The sequence below is a fragment of the Nansenia antarctica genome (assembly GCF_963989245.1).
Source record: "Nansenia antarctica genome assembly, chromosome: 20".
NCBI classification, from domain to species: Eukaryota; Metazoa; Chordata; class Actinopteri; order Argentiniformes; family Microstomatidae; genus Nansenia; species Nansenia antarctica.
The window spans coordinates 21,815,315-21,834,677 of record NC_137693.1 but is presented as its reverse complement, the minus strand read 5'-3'; the positions used below and the strand labels follow the sequence as shown (position 1 = coordinate 21,834,677).

Here is a 19,363-nt window from a genome sequence, read left to right as displayed (position 1 = left end):
CGTTACCCCTGAGGTCGGTTTATGTCTATACTCCACACCATCTTCCTTTTTGGCACATTTTCAGTTCATTAGAGTCCCACAAACGGTGCTTCTAATGTTAATGTTGCCCTTTGCCCTCTAGAGCTCTAGTTGCCCTTTGCCCTCTAGAGCTAAACTAATTGTAACCTACCCAAAGCCTACCCTAATCTTATAACCACTAGGGGATTATTCACAGAACTGACCATAGATCAGTGCCTGAGAGCAAACTCACCCTACACCAGCCTCGTCTCTTTCAGCTAACCTAACGTTGCCCCCTGAAGGACATCAGGTTAAACAGCATGGAACACAAGGACTGGTAATACAGATTGGGGAGACGTACACAGTATCCTATCGCCCATTGCTCATGATCACAATCATCATCTTTGTCTTCATCGTTGTCATCATAATCATCATCATCTTGATCATCATCACCATCATCACCATAATCATTGTCATTTTCATCATATGGGACAATACCGAATCTCAATCTCGATGTCATTTTCAAACTCAACACTGATTTAATCAAATGTGTTCAGCTCTGTAGATTTCACATTCATGTGTAAAAGAGTTTAAACAGAATACAAAGCAAGCTAATTGACTCCATTGACTCAGTTGCAAGGCCAAGAGTCCAGAAGAGCATCATGTACTTTTCCCGAATGCAGATACCACGCTTGTCAAGAATATTTTCATAACTTTTAATGTTTTTAAACGGTTCTGTCTTTTTTCAAAATACAGCTCACCCCGCTACCCATGCCTCGTACAGATCCCCAGCTGTTGTGTATTACATGCTCACTCTCTCCAGGTTTTAACCAGACACAGTCTCTGCTAAAAACAAAATAATCGAACCAAGGTCTCTCTCTCCAAGTCATCAGGAGGACATTTTCCAATGCAACACCAATTCCTAGGACCCTCGCAGTTGCCTAGATAAGAGAATGATTCCTCACAGAGATTATACTTATGCAAATGTGTGGTAGTCTCTATAAGAACACAACCACACATACACAGATGTACACACACACACGCACACAGCCAGGCCAATCACCACAGCACATGGCTTGACTCTAATGGCGTTTAGCTCATTCTAGATAGAGTTACGTTACTCATGGTAAGACTAATTAAATCCAATGGGAGCAATGGGATCAGCATTACCCTTATTGTAGTTCCAATTAGTGTGATAGAGAAGGGCCAGAGCATTGATTGGATGAGGGAACTACTCGTATTGTGGACCTTTTTTTATTGAACAGATGCACAAAACTCTAAACTAAAGCCAAAACACCTTTGGGTTCACAGGCAATACCCTCTTGCGTGCGCTTAACAATTGTTTGCAGAGTGATTGATCCTGTGCAAGTCAAGGCACATATTTAGCGTGCACACAAGCGTGTGTGTGTGTGTGTGTGTTTGTGTGTGTGTGTGTGTGTGCTTGTGTGTTTGTGTGTGTGTGTGTGTGTGTGTGTGAGAGAGAGAGAGAGAGAGAGAGAGAGAGAGAGAGAGAGAGAGAGTGTATGTGGTGCAGCCAGGTGGGATTGCCCCTGTCTTAACATCACTTAAAAAGCTGTCACTCTGTCATCAGGACAGCAGAGCAGTGAAACCCCACTGTTGACAGAGCCCTGTTCACAACTAACAGTAATATGATGAGAAAAGGGGTGATCCTCAAGACAAGCTTATCTTTTCAACGCACTTTCCCAAACGATTGAAGCTCAAATGACCATTATTCGTTAGCCATCAACAGAGCCATGCTGGTATGTCCTGTGCAACAAAAATATAACAATCTCATCAAATCTAGATGCATATAGCCCCAGTGCTTTAGTGTGACTTAATGATAACACTGTAGAATCCTGGCATTGATATAAATAGGGGGATCCTGGTAGACTGATTGGGCAATCCTGAGGACGTTCTCCATGTAGCAAACCTTACCTAAAACAACATCTAACAGTAGTCATAGCCAGGCAGAGGTTAGATTGGTTTATTTTATTATTCTTTATTTATGGATTAGGATAATGTAGCCTGAGGCACTACTGAGATAGATCAGTAGGTTGTCAAAGTAGGTTGTCAAAGGTTGTTGCCGTGTTCCCACCGTACATATGGGGCATGGGAGATAGTAAATCCTCTTGAACTGCGTCTAACCCAGCGGCACCTTAGGCTACACTAAGGCCATGGGTGGTCTTCCGTTGACCTTAACCCTGCAGATAACATTTATGACTTGTGTGTATGACCCTGAAGTAGAGGTCAACATACTCCTGGAAGGCATATTATGTCAGTGTCTGAAACTTTCATGCATCAGTCTGCGTTTGTGTGTCCTTTCTGCATTTGATTTGGTTTACCTATAAGCTTATTGACGTAAGCTACAAGCTATAAAATACAAGCTCTATAGAGGTCGTACATACTCCTGGAAAGTATATTCTGTCTTTCTGAAACTTTGATGCGTCAGTCTGTGATTGTGTGTCCTTTTTGCATTTGATTTTGTTTACCTATAAGCTTAGTGACGTAAGCTACAAGCTTACCTTAATTAACGAATTGATTATACCTACCTCTTTAATTGTTTGACTTAAAAGCTGAATCTCCCTACACACTAACTTTATTTTCTAAAATGTTTGGAAGCTTATGAGCTGATTATATGACCTACATATCGTTCAGCCTAAAGTAATTGATCCTATACTGCCCCCTAGTTCAAACAAGTGGATGTGTGTGTCTACCATTCAGATGAGGCCCAATCATTTGTTTGTCATTGGTCAGCAGAGAAAGTGCTGTGTTTGTTTGTTTATCTCTCTCACTTTGATTCATAAATGCAACCAATCCAAACATACTTTTTAGGTGTTGCATACTTGGAAGATACAGTTGTATCCTGTTTTCCCCCGGACAGAACTGATCATCTGCCTGGACCAACTCCATCTATCGGCCTAGCTGGTAAGCTATAGCCTTACCCAGCACCTAATGTATCAGCACTGTTCAAGACAATTAGTTTTAATGTGTGAATGAGATAAATGTTTGCAGAATCATATAGGAATATGGCCTAAACCTGCAGGCCTAAAACATGCACACAGGACATCATCACATACTCCATCCCCTTGGTCCGGACCATGAAAGGCAAGAGGGCGTTCTCATTTGCAGCCCCTTCCTCTTGGAATTCTTTACAGCAGAGTCTGAAACTGTCTCATCTGAACCCTCTCTCCAGTTTCAAGCTCTTGCTGAGAGACATACAGTGCGAGTCTATGATTTTTTTCTTGCAATTGAGTTGACCCTCCCTTTTGCCCATTGCTGACCCCTCCCTGTCCCTAGCTCTTTAGCTGTCTAGTTTTAGGTTTTGTAGTTTTAGTTTTGTTTTAGACTATCTTAGACTGTTTTAGACTAGTTTTAGTTTTAGACTGTGTAGTTTTAGTTTAGTTTTAGACTATGTAGGTCAGGTTTTGTATTGTATTTGTTTGTGGTGGATGTTGTTGTTGTATGCCTGTGAACAGGTCACACTTGAAAATGAGCCCTTGGGGCTCAATGTGTTTTTACCTGTATACATAAAGGTAAAAAAAAAAAAATATATATGAATGAAAGTGCCCCTTAGGCCTGAACACACAGTTCTGCACCTTTGTACCTCACAGGTAGACTATTAGAAACAGTAATGGGATTTATTTGTTGTTGGTGATTTTAGTCTACAGTTAATGCACATGCACAATGCACATTCTTGATGAGTTAATAGCCCGATATTTCAATATCAGTGGAGATTCTAGATGTTGTCCATGAAATCAAGTCAATTCAATCATTTTCACAAATGACATGTTTTTTTATGCAAAGATTTAAAAAATGATCTTCTATCATCGCTCAACATCATTAATAATCATTCATATGTAATGTATATAATAATAGTAATTCATATAATTAATTAATAACATAATTAGATTATATATTATATTAATTATAACATCATTAATATAATGTCACAGTGAAGATCATCCCTTCATCCATATTCCGTTTAATTTTGGTTCCAGCCACGACCCGTACCGGAAGTTGAGCGTTTTGTTGTCACACTGGAAGAAAATGGCTGCTTGCTTAGAGTTTTTTTCTCAATGAAGACACTGAAATAATATACTGTCTCTCTTGTTGCATTGGAGTGACGGTCGACCACTATGCAATCAGAAAGGCAAGTCCACCCTATCCTTTAAGAGTGTCATGCTCTATGCCTTTCTGTCCTAGCCGATCTGGTATGGCTTGGTAACTTTTGCAGTTTGGCCAAGAAGACAAGCTAAGCCATTAGCTTCGCCAGGCTAGCGAGCTTGTTGCTGTGTCTGTCTGTCTGTCTGGGTGTCTGGTAGCCAATCGCTTGCCTGGGTCACTGTCAAAACACCACGATGTTGGGCTGTATGCATTGTTGATCACTTGTTGGCATTTGTTTAACATCCACATGATTGAGCTATGATCTTACTAGCTAGAAGCTAACAAGCCTAGCCTTAACCTGTCCTGAACAGCCCTTGCAAGCAAACCAACCGCCTAATCTGTGTAGGAGGTGTAACTAACAGTGATCTGGATCGGTTGTTGTTTTGATCAGTGTGGACAGGCTGGGTTGATCTTAAAGGATCTTTTAGGTGATCTGAGTTTAAGGTGATCTTAAAGATCTAAGGTAGGTTTAAGGTGATGATTTAAGGTGATGTTGATCTTTAAGGTGATCTTGATCTGTTGTTGTTTTGATCAGTCTGGACACAGGCTGGGGTTGATCATGTGACATGTTGTTGTTGTGCAGGGTTTGATGGTTTCTCTATGGAGGTGACGGTGTGTGGGTAAGGACAGCAAGGACAGTCTCCTGTCACTCACCCCTGCAACTGGTGGCGGACCACAATGGTAAGCATCCCTCCCTCTCCCTCTCTCTTTCTCTCTACTTCCCTCCTTCCCTCCCTCCCTCCTTCCCTCCCTCCCTCCCTCCCTCCCTCCCTCCTTCCCTCCCTCCCTCCCTCCCTCCCTCCTTCCCTCCCTCCCTCCTTCCCTCCCTCCCTCCTTCCCTCCCTCCCTCCTTCCCTCCCTCCCTCCCCTCCCTCCCCCCCTCCCCTCCCTCCCTCTCTCCCTCCCCTCCCTCCCTCTCTCCCTCCCTCCTTCCCTCCCTCCCTCTCTCCCTCCTTCCCTCCCTCCCTCTCTCCCTCCCTCCCTCCCCTCCCTCCCTCCCTCCCCTCCCTCCCTCTCTCCCTCCTTCCCTCCCTCCCTCCCTCTCTCCCTCCCTCCCTCTCTCCCTCCCTCCCTCTCTCCCTCTCTCCCTCCTTCCCTCCCTCCCCTCCCTCCTTCCCTCCCTCCCTCCTTCCCTCCCTCCCTCCCCTCCCTCCCCCCCTCCCCTCCCTCCCTCTCTCCCTCCTTCCCTCCCTCCCTCCCTCTCTCCCTCCCTCCCTCTCTCCCTCCCTCCCTCTCTCCCTCTCTCCCTCCTTCCCTCCCTCCCCTCCCTCCCTCCCTCCCCTCCCCTCCCTCCCTCCCTCCCCTCCCCTCCCTCCCTCCCCTCCCTCCCTATGTGCTCGGGTTCAGTTTAAGACAGTGGTCAAGTGACCCTTCTTATACCGGGATTGGGGTGTTGACTGACTCCCTTTTTAGATATTATAGTGATCTGCTACAGGCCAGTTGCAGTCATTTACCAATGATAAACAATAATGTGAAGTGTGTAATGAAGACAATAATGGTACAAATGTCACATTTTCATCTTGCAGCAACAAGTTTTGGAATATGCATTGGATCGGGCTGAGGTAAGATAAGCAAGTGGTTCAATTGTCCCTAGAGATACAAGGGAAGCGTGTGTGTCTGTGTGTGTCTGTGTGTGTGTGTGTGTGTGTGTGTGCCTGTGCCTGTCTCTGTGCCTGTCTCTGTGTCTGTGTCTGTGTCTGTGTCTGTGTCTGTGTCTGTGTCTGTGTCTGTCTGTGTGTGTGTGTGTGTTTTTGTGTTTCTTTCTGTGCATGCCGGTCCCCTTTCTCTAACGAGATGTATCTCTCACCACTCAGTACATTGTTGAAAGTGCTCGTCAACGGCCAGCCAAGAAGAGAGCCTCGTCCGGCGGAAGAAAGAGTTTATACCAGAAACTGTACGAGCTGTACATCGAGGAGTGTGAGAAGGAGCCCGATTTAAAGGTAACCGAGTCACTCGCACCTGAATGAACTCGGATGTCACTATTCGATAACATGCTCTCAAACCTAAAGGTGATTTTGTGGTAGTTCACTACTAGTCAACTAAGAATACACTAAAGAGACATAATGACACTCGGCGATGAAAATGATCTGAAGTCTGATATCTTAGAGGGCCGTTGGAATAGGGCCGTACGAAATTGATATACGAACGTCCGATGGATCTGTTGTTTCCGTGCAGAAGCTGAGGAGAAATGTGAACCTACTAGAGAAGCTAGTTTCTCAGGAGTCTGTCTCGTGCCTGGTGGTCAACCTGTACCCCGGAAACGAGGGCTACTCGCTGATGCTCAGGGGGAAGAATGGATCTGGTGAGAGACGCCAGTCAATTTTCCAAAAATATATTTGTTTACTGTAGCCATTTCACGTACCACGAAATGTGCTTTTCATTTGTAGGAAGTCTGTGCCCTGAATTGTTTGTTTTTCCCTGCGTCCACCTGTAGACTCTGAGACTATCCGTCTGCCGTACGAGGAAGGGGAGTTGCTGGAGTACCTGGATGCGGAGGAGCTCCCACCTATCCTGGTGGATCTGTTAGAGAAGTCACAGGTGGGTGTGAGCGTACACACACACACACACTCACACTCACATTCGCACTCACTCACACATTCATACTAGGCTACTAAAGTTGCGTGTTTTCGTGTTTTCTTGTTGACCAGAACTAAAGTCCATGTTTATTTTTTCTTCTGTCCTCCTCCTGTAACACACACATTATCACCCTGTCTGTCTCGCCCCCCAGGTGAACATTTTCCACTGCGGCTGCGTGATAGCCGAGGTCAGGGACTACAGACAGTCTGGCAACACCAAGATGCCCACGTACCAGAGTCGACACATCCTGCTTCGGCCCACCATGCAGGTGAGGTTTTGGATAAGCGTGCTGGTTAATGCTGTTTGTTCATCGTTCAGGGTTAGGATTCTGTTTAGTAACGACTCATGTCATCTGTCCTCTCCAGACCCTGATCTGTGATGTCCATGCCATGACCAGTGACCACCACAAATGGACACAGGTGAGACAGTCGATGATGACCTCCTTGGAAACAGAATGTTAGATGTGTTGTCTCCCCCTCTCCTCTCCACCCTCCCTCTGTCCCCTCTCCCATCCTCATATATTTCTACCCTGTCCTCCTTTTCTCCCTAAAATATTTTGTGTCTCTTTCAGTGGGCCTTTATTTGTATGATAGGCTTATAATAATAATAATAATGATAATAATAAATTCATAAAACCCAAGGACGCTTTACAATTCTGCAGGAAATGGTCAGACAGACAAAACAGAAAACAAACAAAACAAAACAGAAACAGTGACTAGGGGCCGAAGGCCTTGGTGAACAGATGGGTTTTGAGGGCTGATTTGAAGGAGTCCAGGGTGAGGGGGTGTTGCGGATCACTATGGGAAGAGAGTTCCAGAGGGTAGGTGCGGCCACGCTGAAGTCTCTGTCCCCAAAGGTCCGTAGGTTGGTGCGGACAGCAGGCCCATGTCAGAGGACCGCAGGTTTCCATGGTGATATCTAAGGAATCTTCTCCTCCTCCTGTAGGATGACAAGCTCCAGTTGGAGAGTCAGCTGATCTTGGCCACGGCCGAGCCTCTGTGCCTGGACCCTTCCCTCTCCGTCACCTGCACGGCCAACCGCCTGCTCTACAACAAACAGAAGATGAACACGCGCTCCATGAAACGGTACACTTACATATACACTGAATACGCTGAATTCACTTGGTATCAAAGTTAGCATAATTGCTAGCATAATTTCTTCGTTAGCATAATTGCCTAAGTCATATTTTGGCCAAATTGAGATAACTGCCTAACTACTACTCTCCTAACACTGCTGATTCACTGTGCATTATTGCCTATGCACATCAGCCTATCAGAATGCTTGTTTACATTCCAAAATCACTATCTGCCCAAGTCATCTCTTTGACATAGGTATTTTTGACACTACATACAAACATGGCTCGGCTGACCACAAGTGAAGCATGACTTAGGAAATTATGCTATGAGGCTAAAGATATCTCTGTTCATACACATACTTGCTAAGCTAATTATTAATTATTATTATTATTATTATTAATTATGGGGCGGCTGTGGCGCCGGAGGTAGAACCGCTGTCTAATGATCGCAGGTCGGCGGTTCGAGCCCCGACTGGCCACATGTCGAAGTGTCCTTGGGCAAGACACTGAACCCCAAATTGCTCCCAGTGAGCGGGGCCGGCGCCTTGCATGGTAGCTTGCCTACCTCGCCATTGGTGTGTGAATGTGTGTGTGAACGGGTGAACGAGAGGCCGTTGTAAAGCGCTTCGGAATAAGGCGCTATATAAGTGCAGTCCATTTAGCATTTACCATTTAGCTAAGCTAAGCTAACCTGTCTGTGTCTCTCAGGTGTTTTAAGAGACACTCTCGGGCGGCGTTGAACAGACAGCAGGAGTTGGCCCACCTGCCCACGCCCCCTCAGCTGCGTCTCTACGACTACCTACAGAGGAGGAAAGAGAGGAAGCCCGCCCCCTCGATAGACCTCAAGATCTCCAAGGCCGGAAACGTGAGTTTCAGTAACCTCTGTTCAACTTACCACAAGCAGATCGACACACGGCTGTACGCACGCCGCAGGAGAAATGGATAACGTAACATTGCGATGGTTCTCTCTTCCCATTTCTGATGTGTCCCCTCCTTCACACTTTTCCCTCTCTTTTCTTCCTCCTTTCTCCCTCCCTCCATCATTATGGGCTCCCTCCCTCTAATGCAGTGTGTAGACATGTGGAGACAGAGCACCTGCCAGCTCAGTGTCCCGAAGGAGATTGATGTAAGTGACTTCGTACCTCTGTCAAATATACACACACACACACACACACACACACACACACACACACCCTTGTTCAAATATGAATTCAAAGCAGTGTTAATTTTGGCAGGCTTTTTAGTCACTTGGGTCTTTGGTGTTTAGATGAAGATACACACCAGTTCTAGTCACACCAAGTCACCTCCATTTTTCTTAGTTCCAGTCCAGTTCCAGTTGATGAAAACTGAAAACATTCCAGTGCAGTCTCAGTCCACAAAAACTCCCAAAACATTTTAGTCGAGTTTTCGTCGCTGACTACGGCTAGACTAAAATGTTTTGGGTTTTTTTGTGGACTGAGACTGCACTGGAATGTTTTCAGTTTTCATCAACTGGAACTGGACTGGAACTAAGAAAAATGGAGGTGAATGGAAGACTAAGTGACTAAAAAGCCTGCCCAAATGAACACTGATTCAAAGCAAGCCTTCTCCTTAGATGCCCTGAAATGCTTCTTCATCATAGATGCATCATCCATCTTGTTTGTGTCCCAGGTGGAGAAGTATGCTGTGGTCGAGAAGTCAGTGAAGCTGGAGGACTCCCAGCCTACCGTCTGGCCTGCAGAGGTAAGACCCTGATATACCCTCTATCATAGTTACATCTAGAAATGTGCTTAACCATTGTGTCTTTGTAAGTGTATGAGGAGGCTGCCAGCGGAGAGCCAACATCTTCTTGGCTGCGGTCAGCCCTGCTAACATTATGCGTTTTTCAGGGTATGGTAACTAGAAATCATTTAAGAGCATAAACTTTTACACTCCCAAAACATGTGTAAAAACGTGCCTGTGTGTCCGTCAGAGCAAAGGTCACACACTGGAGAGGCAATTATGTTCATTAACTTGTAGCAAATCTACGGCTAAGTAGTTTCTCTCTCTCTCTCTGGCCACGGTTACCATGGTTACCAGCCCGAAAGTCCGATTTAAGCCTCGCGGTGCTTGTGTTCGAGTTTAATTCGGAAGATGTTTTATGAAGCGCTAGTTGTTGATAGTCCAGCTACAATTAAGACTTAAATCCAATTAGAATTGAGTGGTTGTTGTTTCCCTCGCCAACTAAATGCGTGTTGAGAGCAATGGAGTACAATTAAGTTAATTAATGGTTTAGAGGTCGTCGGATGGCTGAGAATAAACATTCGCTGAAACTCTTCCTCGGAGTGCAGATTCTCAAGCGGCGGGCTTTAAAACCCTAAGAGGATATAGCCCGTGTTGCCAGATTGGGCGTATTCCCGCCCAATTGAGCTACTTATGATCACACTAGCCGGCTTTTAGACTTCGGTTAGGCTGGAAAACAATCCAATCTGGCAACACTGGATATAGCTATATTTTCCTTCCCTTGTTGTTCCGTAACTACCTTCAGGGCAGAAGAACAGAATCTAACGGTCATTTCCCATGCGAGTCTTAAGTCGTAAAATTGGTCATGTGACTCACATCTCGTGGTCTACGTTCTATAACGTTGCACCTTGCTGACCCCCCCCCCCCCCGGCAGGAGGTGATCGACGACTACACGTTTGAGTGTGAGGTGGGAGGTCAGGCCCAGAGGACCAAGGTGTCCATCTTCCAGTCTGTGGGAGACCCTCTGGTGTACGGCAAGATCTACTGCGCCAAAGAACCCAAGAATGAGGACGAGAGCACAGACCTACACCTCATACACCCGACGTAAGAGCAGTGGGTGTGGGTGTGGGTGTTTGTGTGGGTGTTTGTGTGGGTGTGGGTGTGGGTGTTTGTGTGGGTGTGGGTGTGGGTGTGGGTGTGGGTGTGGGTGTGGGTGTGGGTGTGGGTGTGGGTGTGGGTGTGGGTGTGGGTGTGGGTGTGTGTGTGGGTGTGTGTGTGTGTGTGTGTGTGTGTGGGGGTCTGGGTGTGGGTGTGGGTGTGTGTGTGTGTGTCTGTGCCTGTGTGTCTGTGTCTGTGTCTGTGTGTGTGGTGTGTCTGTGTGTGTGTGGTGTGTCTGTGTGTCCAAAGGACGACAGCACAGGCCAACCGCTTATACACTGTTCAAACTTCAACTGAATGTTGACGTTGTTTCATTTCTCCTCTCTTGCCACCAGTTTCCTCATAGGATCAAAGATAGACGCAGATCGGTAAGTCAAATCCACATTCGGTATTAAACACATGTAAGTCATACAAGGGGCGCTTAGGTGGCGTAGCGGGTTAAGCGTTGACCACGTAACCGCAGGGTCCCCGGTTCGATTCCGGCCGGGGACATGTCCTGCATGTCATCCCTCCTCTCTCTTTCACCCATCCTTCCTGTCTAAATCTCTACTATATCTGTCAATAAAATGAAAAATATGAGTGGGACTGCCCCACTCAGAAAAAAAAGAAAAAAAGACAAACACATCAGTATACCGTTCAAGGACAGTATAGAGATGCCCATTCTGACGTGTACTGTGTTTCAAGTTTATTACGCAGTATAAGGGCTTGAATGAGATGTGGTGTATGTTTGTTAAGTTGTATGTGTGCTGTGTGTTGTAGGTTTCTCACCCAGTATAAGGGTGTGTATGAGAGGGATGTGAAGTGCCAGGTGAAGATGTCCCATAATTCAGGCACCGTGGGACAGAGCCACCAACAGGGACCGCTCTCCCCCAACAGAGAGACTGAGGTGAGTACAAACCCACCCTGAGATCCATCTAAAACCATGGCTGCTCAGAGCAGACTGCATACAGACTAGAGGGGTTTCACATTCATCTATTTTTTTCTATTTTTATTATTGCCTTTCGCTCAATGTCTCCCGTTATCTGATTTCAACCAATTCTCTTACACAGAGTATCGCAATAGATTCCAGTAAGAATTTCAATTAGAATAGTTTTTCCATGAAAGATTTGCCAACATTGAAGATGGTTTTCTTCTCTATTATCAGTCATTGTAGACTTTATTTTTCCCTGTGTCAGAATCAGAATTGCTTTTATTACATCGATGTACGGATACAAGGAGTCAGATTCTTGGGTACAGGTTCAAATGGGCATTGGCATTCCAGTAGAAATACAAAATCAAAATCAATCATAGAATAAGCAGGGTATAAACAACAATCAATAAGAATAAGCATGATATAGACAACAATCAACAATGGCTGCAGGCCTATATACAGTAGCATCAGAGCGTTGTATGTTGTTGATGCACGACCTTGTTGTTTGTGGACGTCCTCAGGTGGACGGTTTCTCTGCGCTGGTCCAGTCGTCGTCTGTGTTGGGGAAGGGGGTGAAGCACCGGCCTCCCCCCATCAAACTGCCCTCTGGATCAGGCTCCAGCTCCTCAGGTAACACCCTCTCTCTCAGCCGCATGGAGGTCTGGGGGGTACAGTCCTGAAACAACCCCTCCCACAGCCAGATCCTGTTCCCTTCCCCCCCGGCGAACTCCTGTCATCTCCTCTCCTGTGTCCTCCAGGTAACCTCTACAGCTCCCAGGCCACCAGTGCCTTGCTAAAGTGTCCTACGCCCCCGCCCACCAAGGGCCTGTCTCTGACCCGGAAACACTCCCTGGAGCTGGGGCAGGTGGGCCTGCTGTCCCCCGCAGCCCTCTCCCCCATGGGCTCCACTCAGAGTGAGTACACATACACACTGGCCCTCTTCAGAGTTAGTACACACACACACACACACTGGCCCTCTTCAGAGTGAGTCCATACACACTGGCCTCTTCAGAGTGAGTACACACACACTGGCCCTCTTCAGAGTTAGTACACACACACACACACACTGGCCCTCTTCAGAGTGAGTCCATACACACTGGCCTCTTCAGAGTGAGTCCATACACACTGGCCTCTTCAGAGTGAGTACACACACACTGGCCCTCTTCAGAGTGAGTACATACACACTGGCCCTCTTCAGAGTGAGTACATACACACTGGCCCTCTTCAGAGTTAGTACATACACACTGGCCCTCTTCAGAGTGAGTACATACATACACACTGGCCCTCTTCAGAGTGAGTACACACACACACTGGCCCTCTTCAGAGTGAGTACATACACACTGGCCCTCTTCAGAGTGAGTACATACACACTGGCCCTCTTCAGAGTGAGTACATACACACTGGCCCTCTTCAGAGTGAGTACATACATACACACTGGCCTCTTCAGAGTGAGTACATACACACTGGCCCTCTTCAGAGTGAGTACATACACACTGGCCCTCTTCAGAGTGAGTACATACATACACACTGGCCTCTTCAGAGTGAGTACATACACACTGGCCTCTTCAGAGTGAGTACATACATACACACTGGCCCTCTTCAGAGTGAGTACATACATACACACTGGCCTCTTCAGAGTGAGTACATACACACTGGCCCTCGTTAGACTGGGATCGATTCAGTTCAGGCACAATTAAAACAGATAGAATTGGAATATGAACACATTGGGTCCTCAACAGTTAAATGTGTTGTGCCTTTATGCTTCAAGCTTTACATTCGTCTCTAGATATAGTTTGTTTACACTTGAGAGACGACATATAATAATAATAATAATAATAATAATAATAATATTAAACGTTGCAGCTCAAAGTGCTTTAATCATTATATAATCATAATTGTATTATTTAGTCATTTAAAGGCAATATTAAAAATATCGGTTTTTAGTCTTGACTTAAAAAAAATATTTGCTGAGGTTGCATCCCTAATGTAAACTGGCAGTGCATTCCACAATTTGGGTGTATAAAATGAGAATGCAGCCTCACCAAATCTCTTCTTTTATACATGTGCTACACATACCTGTATAATCCCCTGTCCATTCTCTGCTATGGACACTGTGCCCCCTTCTGCCCTCTTCTTCCCCGTTTTAATTTGCTTTCTTCTCTCTCTTGGATCAGGATCGGGGACCCCCAAGCCGTCCACCCCTACCCCTACCAACACGCCCTGCTCCACGCCGCACCCCATCGAGTCCCTCTCCCTCAGCGCCCCTCTCTCGGTGACCCCTCCGGACCCTCCCTTGCTCCAGCCCCAGTCCCAGTCCACCCTCCTGGCGCCCTTCGCCCAGCAGCAGCAGCTGGTCCTGGGTCAGACTCTGCCCGTCATGACCATCCCCTTACCCACCATGGGCACCTCCATCACCACGGGGTCTTCTCAGGTCATGGCCAACCCCGCTGGCCTCAACTTCATCAACGTGGTGGGGTCAGTCTGGTGAGAGAACACAACCTCTCTTCTTTTACATCCCAGACATTCTCTCTCTTTTTGGTTTTTCTTTGTCGTTCTCTCCATATTTTCTCTCTCTTTCTCTTTCTCTCTCTCTACATTGTTTTCTAGAGAATGTGATTGAACACATCTGTTTCACTTATGCACAGACATTTCTCATGACTGCGTGTGTGTGTGTCCGTGTGCGCATGTGCGTGTGTGTATGTGTGCGCGCCTGTGTGTGTGCGCCTGTGTGTGTGTGTGTGTGTGTGTGTGTGTGTGTGTATGTGTGTGTGTGTGTGTGTGTGTGTGTGTGTGTGTGTGTGTGTGTATGTGTGTGTGTGTGTGTGTGCGTGTGCGTGTGTGCGTATGTGTGCGTGTGCACGTGCCTGTGTATGCGTTCCTGTGCGTGTGTGTGTGCGTGTATGTGTGTGTGCGTGCCTGTGCGTGTGTGCGTGTGCCCAGCAGTCCCCAGACCCTGCTGAGCGGGACCAACCCCATGCTGGGTCCAGGCCTCAACCTGAGTGGGATCCTCCCCCCGGGGGGGCTGATGTCAGGGGCCCTGCCCACCATGCAGCCCACAGCACAGACAGGTAACACACACACACACACAGTTCAGCCCACCCTACAGACGGATGCATCACTATCTTGACTACTCACACACCAGATGTGTCGATTTCAGTCCCACGTTACACCCTGCCCAACTACATGGCTCCCCTGGGTGAAATAGTACATGATTGTACACATGATTTGGGGTCCGCCGCTGGGTGCTGGTAGGCAAACTGGTAGTAGTCGCTCTATGAGTAGAGGGCTGCAAGGGAATTTCCCTGGCTACACAGTGTACAGGTTTTTACTTTTGCCTGCTTGCGGCTCTGTCAGTATGTAAAGCGCATTGAGTCGCATCTTGTGAGAAATGCGCTACACAAATAAAACTTGATTTGATTTGATGATTGCGTAGTGATTGACATGCGTGTGTTTTATATGTTATTACAGGGAGTCCCTTCGGTCTCAACAGCAGCGCAGCTCTGAGACCGCTCAACCTGCTACAGGTAAGACATCTGTCTGTCCCTCTGTCATAAGATAATAATAATAATAATATTTATAATTATAATAATGGCTTGGTTTTATATAGCGCCTTTCACAAACCCAAGGACGCTTTACAGAATTTACAGACAGAAAGTCAGACAGACACAACAGAAAGAACATTTAAATAATGTTGAAACGTCAGTCCTGTTCCACCTCCTATACTAACTCCTATGTTGTAGGGTTATTTTCGAGCGCTCCAAGGTTGTTTCTCCCAAATATCGAATTGGTCCAATTGCTCGAGTTGTTCATTTCTGACAGTCAACCCATGTCGGTATAGTTCTGTAAACATCCTCCTCTCCTCCTCTTGCCCTTTCTACGTTTCTCTGCGCCTCGTTCCTTCATTGACCTCTCCTCTTCCTCACCTCCATCTCTCTCTTATCTGTCCTCCCTCCCTCACCTCTGTCTCTCTCTATCTGTCCTCCCTCCCTCCCTCCCTCCTCCTCTCCCTCACCTCCGTCTCTCTCTATCTGTCCTCCCTCCTCCTCCTCCTCTCCCTCACCTCTGTCTCTCTCTATCTGTCCTCCCTCCCTCACCTCTGTCTCTCTCTATCTGTCCTCCCTCCCTCCTCCTCTCCCTCACCTCCGTCTCTTTCTATCTGTCCTCCCTCCTCCTCCTCCTCTCCCTCACCTCCATCTCTCTCTATCTGTCCTCCCTCCTCCTCCTCCTCCCCCCTCCCCCTCTCCCCCCTGTCTAGATCCCTACCGGTCCTCTGATCTTTAACTCTCTGCAGCAGCAGCAGTTGTCCCAGTTCTCCCCTCAGCAGAGTCAGTCAGCCACCTCTAGCCCTCAGCAGCAGGGGGAGACGGTGAGACACACACACGCACACACACACACACACACACACACACACACACACACACATTCCATCGTTCTTCCATGACGACCGACGGTGGTGGTGAATGACCCTGTGGGTGACCTTTCCTCCAGGGTGACCAGGGGTTAGACCAGGGCCTGGGGGCTCAGCAGACCGCTGTCATCAACCTGACTGGAGTAGGAGGGTTCATGTCTCCACAGGCAGCAGGTAGGACACACACACACACACATACACACACACACACACACACACTCTGTCTCTTTTTCCGAAAAACAAACACACACCCATGCGTACGCACCCTCATTACTCACGTAACATCTGAACATCTCCCACAATTGAGTTGACACCATGTCTTTCTCTTAACTGATACTAACCCAGTTAGTTTTTTTACTAATGTATTTACTATTGTATCGACTCTCTTTAGATCTCATATAGTGTCACTTACTAAACATACCATCTCCGTCCTCCAGTAAAGCGTCAGTCCAGTACACTGTAGTGTTTGTAGAGTAACCCACTTCCAGCTGAAACTCCACGTCGCCCCACTTCCTCTGCTACATACTCTCTTTTCTTTGTTTCTGTTGTTTCCCCCCTACCCCTTCTTTTATTTCCCTGCGTCCCCCAACTCTCCTCCTCCTCCTCCTCTTCTTTCACCCGTCCCCTCGTCCTACCGCACCTGCTTTATGCTGTCTATCCCTCTCCGCGTTCCTCCCTCACCCCCCCCCTCTCTTTGCCCACTTCTCTCCCTCCTATTTGCTCTCGCGTCTCTTTCTTCTGCCTTCTCCTCCGTCTACCTATAACCTCCTTCTACCTCTTTCCTCCGCTCCTCCACTCCCCCCAAACTCTCTCGCTGCTTCCCTCTGTCCACCTCCCTATCCCCCCCTCCACTCCCTCCCCCTCTCCTTCTCCTCCGTCTACCTATAACCTCCTTCTACCTCTTTCCTCTCCTCCTCCACTCCTCCACTCCCCCCAAACTCTCTCCACCCCCTCGCTGCTTCCCTCTGTCCGTCTCCCTATCCCACCCCCCACTCCCTCCCTCCCCCTCTCCTTCTCCCTCCCCCCGTAGTGCTATCCCAGTTGGGCTGTGGTCTGGACGGGTCTGGGCCCCCCATGCCCTCTCCAAGGCTTCAGCAGCAGCACCAGCCACATATACAAGTAATGCTGCAACTTTAACATCTATATATACACATATACCTGCAGTATATATGTACCTCTCTTTATATCTCCCCCTGGGCTAGATTCTGCAATTGCCACAGATCCAATTAATGCATAAATTAGCCTGCAGTATACACATATTGCTACAGATAGTCTACCCCCTCAGATATGAGCCACAGCATATCTAGAGTGGTGTTTTCATCAAACAGCTCCCATCACTATCTCCTTCCCTTCAGGAGTTTTTTTTCCTCTGTTGTAGGACCAGTCTTTGCTCACATTGACCCCCAACCTCCCCCCCATCATCATCATCATCAACTCCATCTTCTGTTTGTTTGTTTCATTCATCTGTTTGACCCAGACATAGCACTCATTATTATTATATTAATTATTATAATTAGGGTTTGTGGCACTTCCAACACATGTAACTAACAGTTTCTGAATTTTCATTTTTTTTATGTCTATTTTTTACAAAGCATTTAAAACAAAATAACCTGCTTTTACAAACATCTGTCAGATAGAAAAAAAATGAAGTTTTTTTTACATAAAGCATGATGATGCATTTATTTGTATTTCTATCCGTTATCTAATCTTGCCTTTCAAACACAATAACTTTGCACTGAACAGAAAAAGCCACAATGTGTGTTGAAGTCGCTGACCTACTTTAGACTATATCCAATGCTTCAGAAGAGAAAGCATGGTTTCTATGCAGCGTGGTTGTTGTCGTCGTGGCCGGGGTCACAGTTGACGATGACTCTTTTACTTCCAGGTCAGCTGCCAGAGAGCAGTTGACATCCTGTGCCACTGGTGCTGCTTGAAGCACCCCCCCCTTCCACCCTTGCTGCACCCTTTAACCACTCCCCCCGTCTCTCTCTTCCTCAACCCCCCCCTCCCCTCTCTCCTTACCTCACACCAAGCTTCATCTCAGCTTTACTAACCCATAGCACCCACGGACTGTGTGTGTGTACACTCACTCTAATGCCTTGATCTGAGAGAATGGGTAACACTGTCAGTCCTGAACCCTCAGTCAGTCACAAAGCTCTGCTGACTGGGTGTCAAAAGGGGGGCATGCTTAAGGCTTACATGGCCAGAAAGCCGTGGTAACAATGCAGAGACATTCAGGTATTTATCGCTGTTATGATGGAAGGTTCAGTTTGAAAGTGTTACCCATTTGGTATCACTCTGATATTGTATTAATCTCTCTCTCTCTCTCTCTCTTTCTCTGACAGTTTCAATTCTTGCAGCACCAAATGCAGCAGCAGCAAATGGCTATGGGGCCGGGGGTCCCTCAGGGGGCGTCGCCACGGCAACATACCGCCAACCAACCAAGAAGTAAGAGGAAGAGGAGCACGCCCCAGCCACTCCCCAAATCATGACGAACCCCCTTTATACATACACACACACACAACTACCCGCCAGCCAACCACCCAGAAGAGGAGCGCACTATTGCTCCGCCCCTTATCATGGAGAGAACCAATCCCTTACCCACCTCTCCCCCTCACACACACACCCAACAAACTACCCCCCCCCCCCCCATCATGAAGACATGAATGATCCATACTGTGCTCTTTTTTGTCTGTGACACACTCACTGTGGAGACTACAGACGAAAAAAAAAAGACTTTGTCCCTTTTTGTAGCTGAGATGATGATGAAATGATGATGAAATGAATTGTATGTTAACGGCTGTTTGTTGGTGGTGTGGGTAAGAGCCAAAAAGGTGTTCACCGTAGAACAAAGGAATTTTTTTAGAACATCCGACCTACATTGTAAAAGAAGAACCTCATATTTTTTAAATGAGTTAGAAAATGAAGATGGTTCTTGATGTAGGTAGGTAGGGGCGGGGCTTCCTACTGGTATGCAGTTCCTACTCTTCCTGACACCTGTCTCCTTTTACGGTGGCCTGTTGGGCTCAAACAGAGCCAGTGGACAGATAACGCACACTCTCAGAGGATACCTCCTGAACGTGCCTGATCCTCCTGTTTCCGCTTTGGTTGCTACAGGTAGAAGGTGCCTGTAGGCACAGGTCTAGGATCAGCTTATCCTAACCCCTTAACCAATAGGAGAGAACACTGAAAACACTGACCTTAGATCAGTGTCCAGGGGAAGGCTATTCTCTGATTGGGGACAACACAGTCACAATAGAGGAGTCATTGTCCCAACATTTATACAGCACATTTTAAAAATACATTTTCCTTGTACCAGTGGGGGGGAGGGGGGGGTCAAGTGTATATTCTTATGAGAAATCAGGTGTGTGTG

The 19,363-nt window shown here is 47.0% G+C and overlaps 1 protein-coding gene across 1 annotated transcript; it reads left to right on the top strand.

Moving 5' to 3' along the window:
* Positions 1-317: 317 nt before the first annotated feature.
* Positions 318-19,147, top strand: supt20 (SPT20 homolog, SAGA complex component; the record flags this gene model as incomplete). Its single annotated transcript, XM_080549556.1, is given in 25 exon segments — positions 318-334; positions 4,787-4,814; positions 4,816-4,842; positions 5,688-5,723; positions 5,976-6,101; positions 6,337-6,463; positions 6,596-6,699; positions 6,890-7,006; positions 7,104-7,157; positions 7,684-7,823; positions 8,522-8,678; positions 8,883-8,939; positions 9,464-9,535; positions 10,449-10,618; positions 11,008-11,040; positions 11,432-11,558; positions 12,104-12,212; positions 12,341-12,496; positions 13,757-14,066; positions 14,523-14,650; positions 15,051-15,106; positions 15,838-15,948; positions 16,071-16,164; positions 17,021-17,109; positions 18,336-19,147. Coding segments are annotated over 25 exon segments (2,592 nt in total). The 3' UTR covers positions 18,483-19,147.
* Between the last annotated feature and the right edge of the window lie 216 nt (positions 19,148-19,363).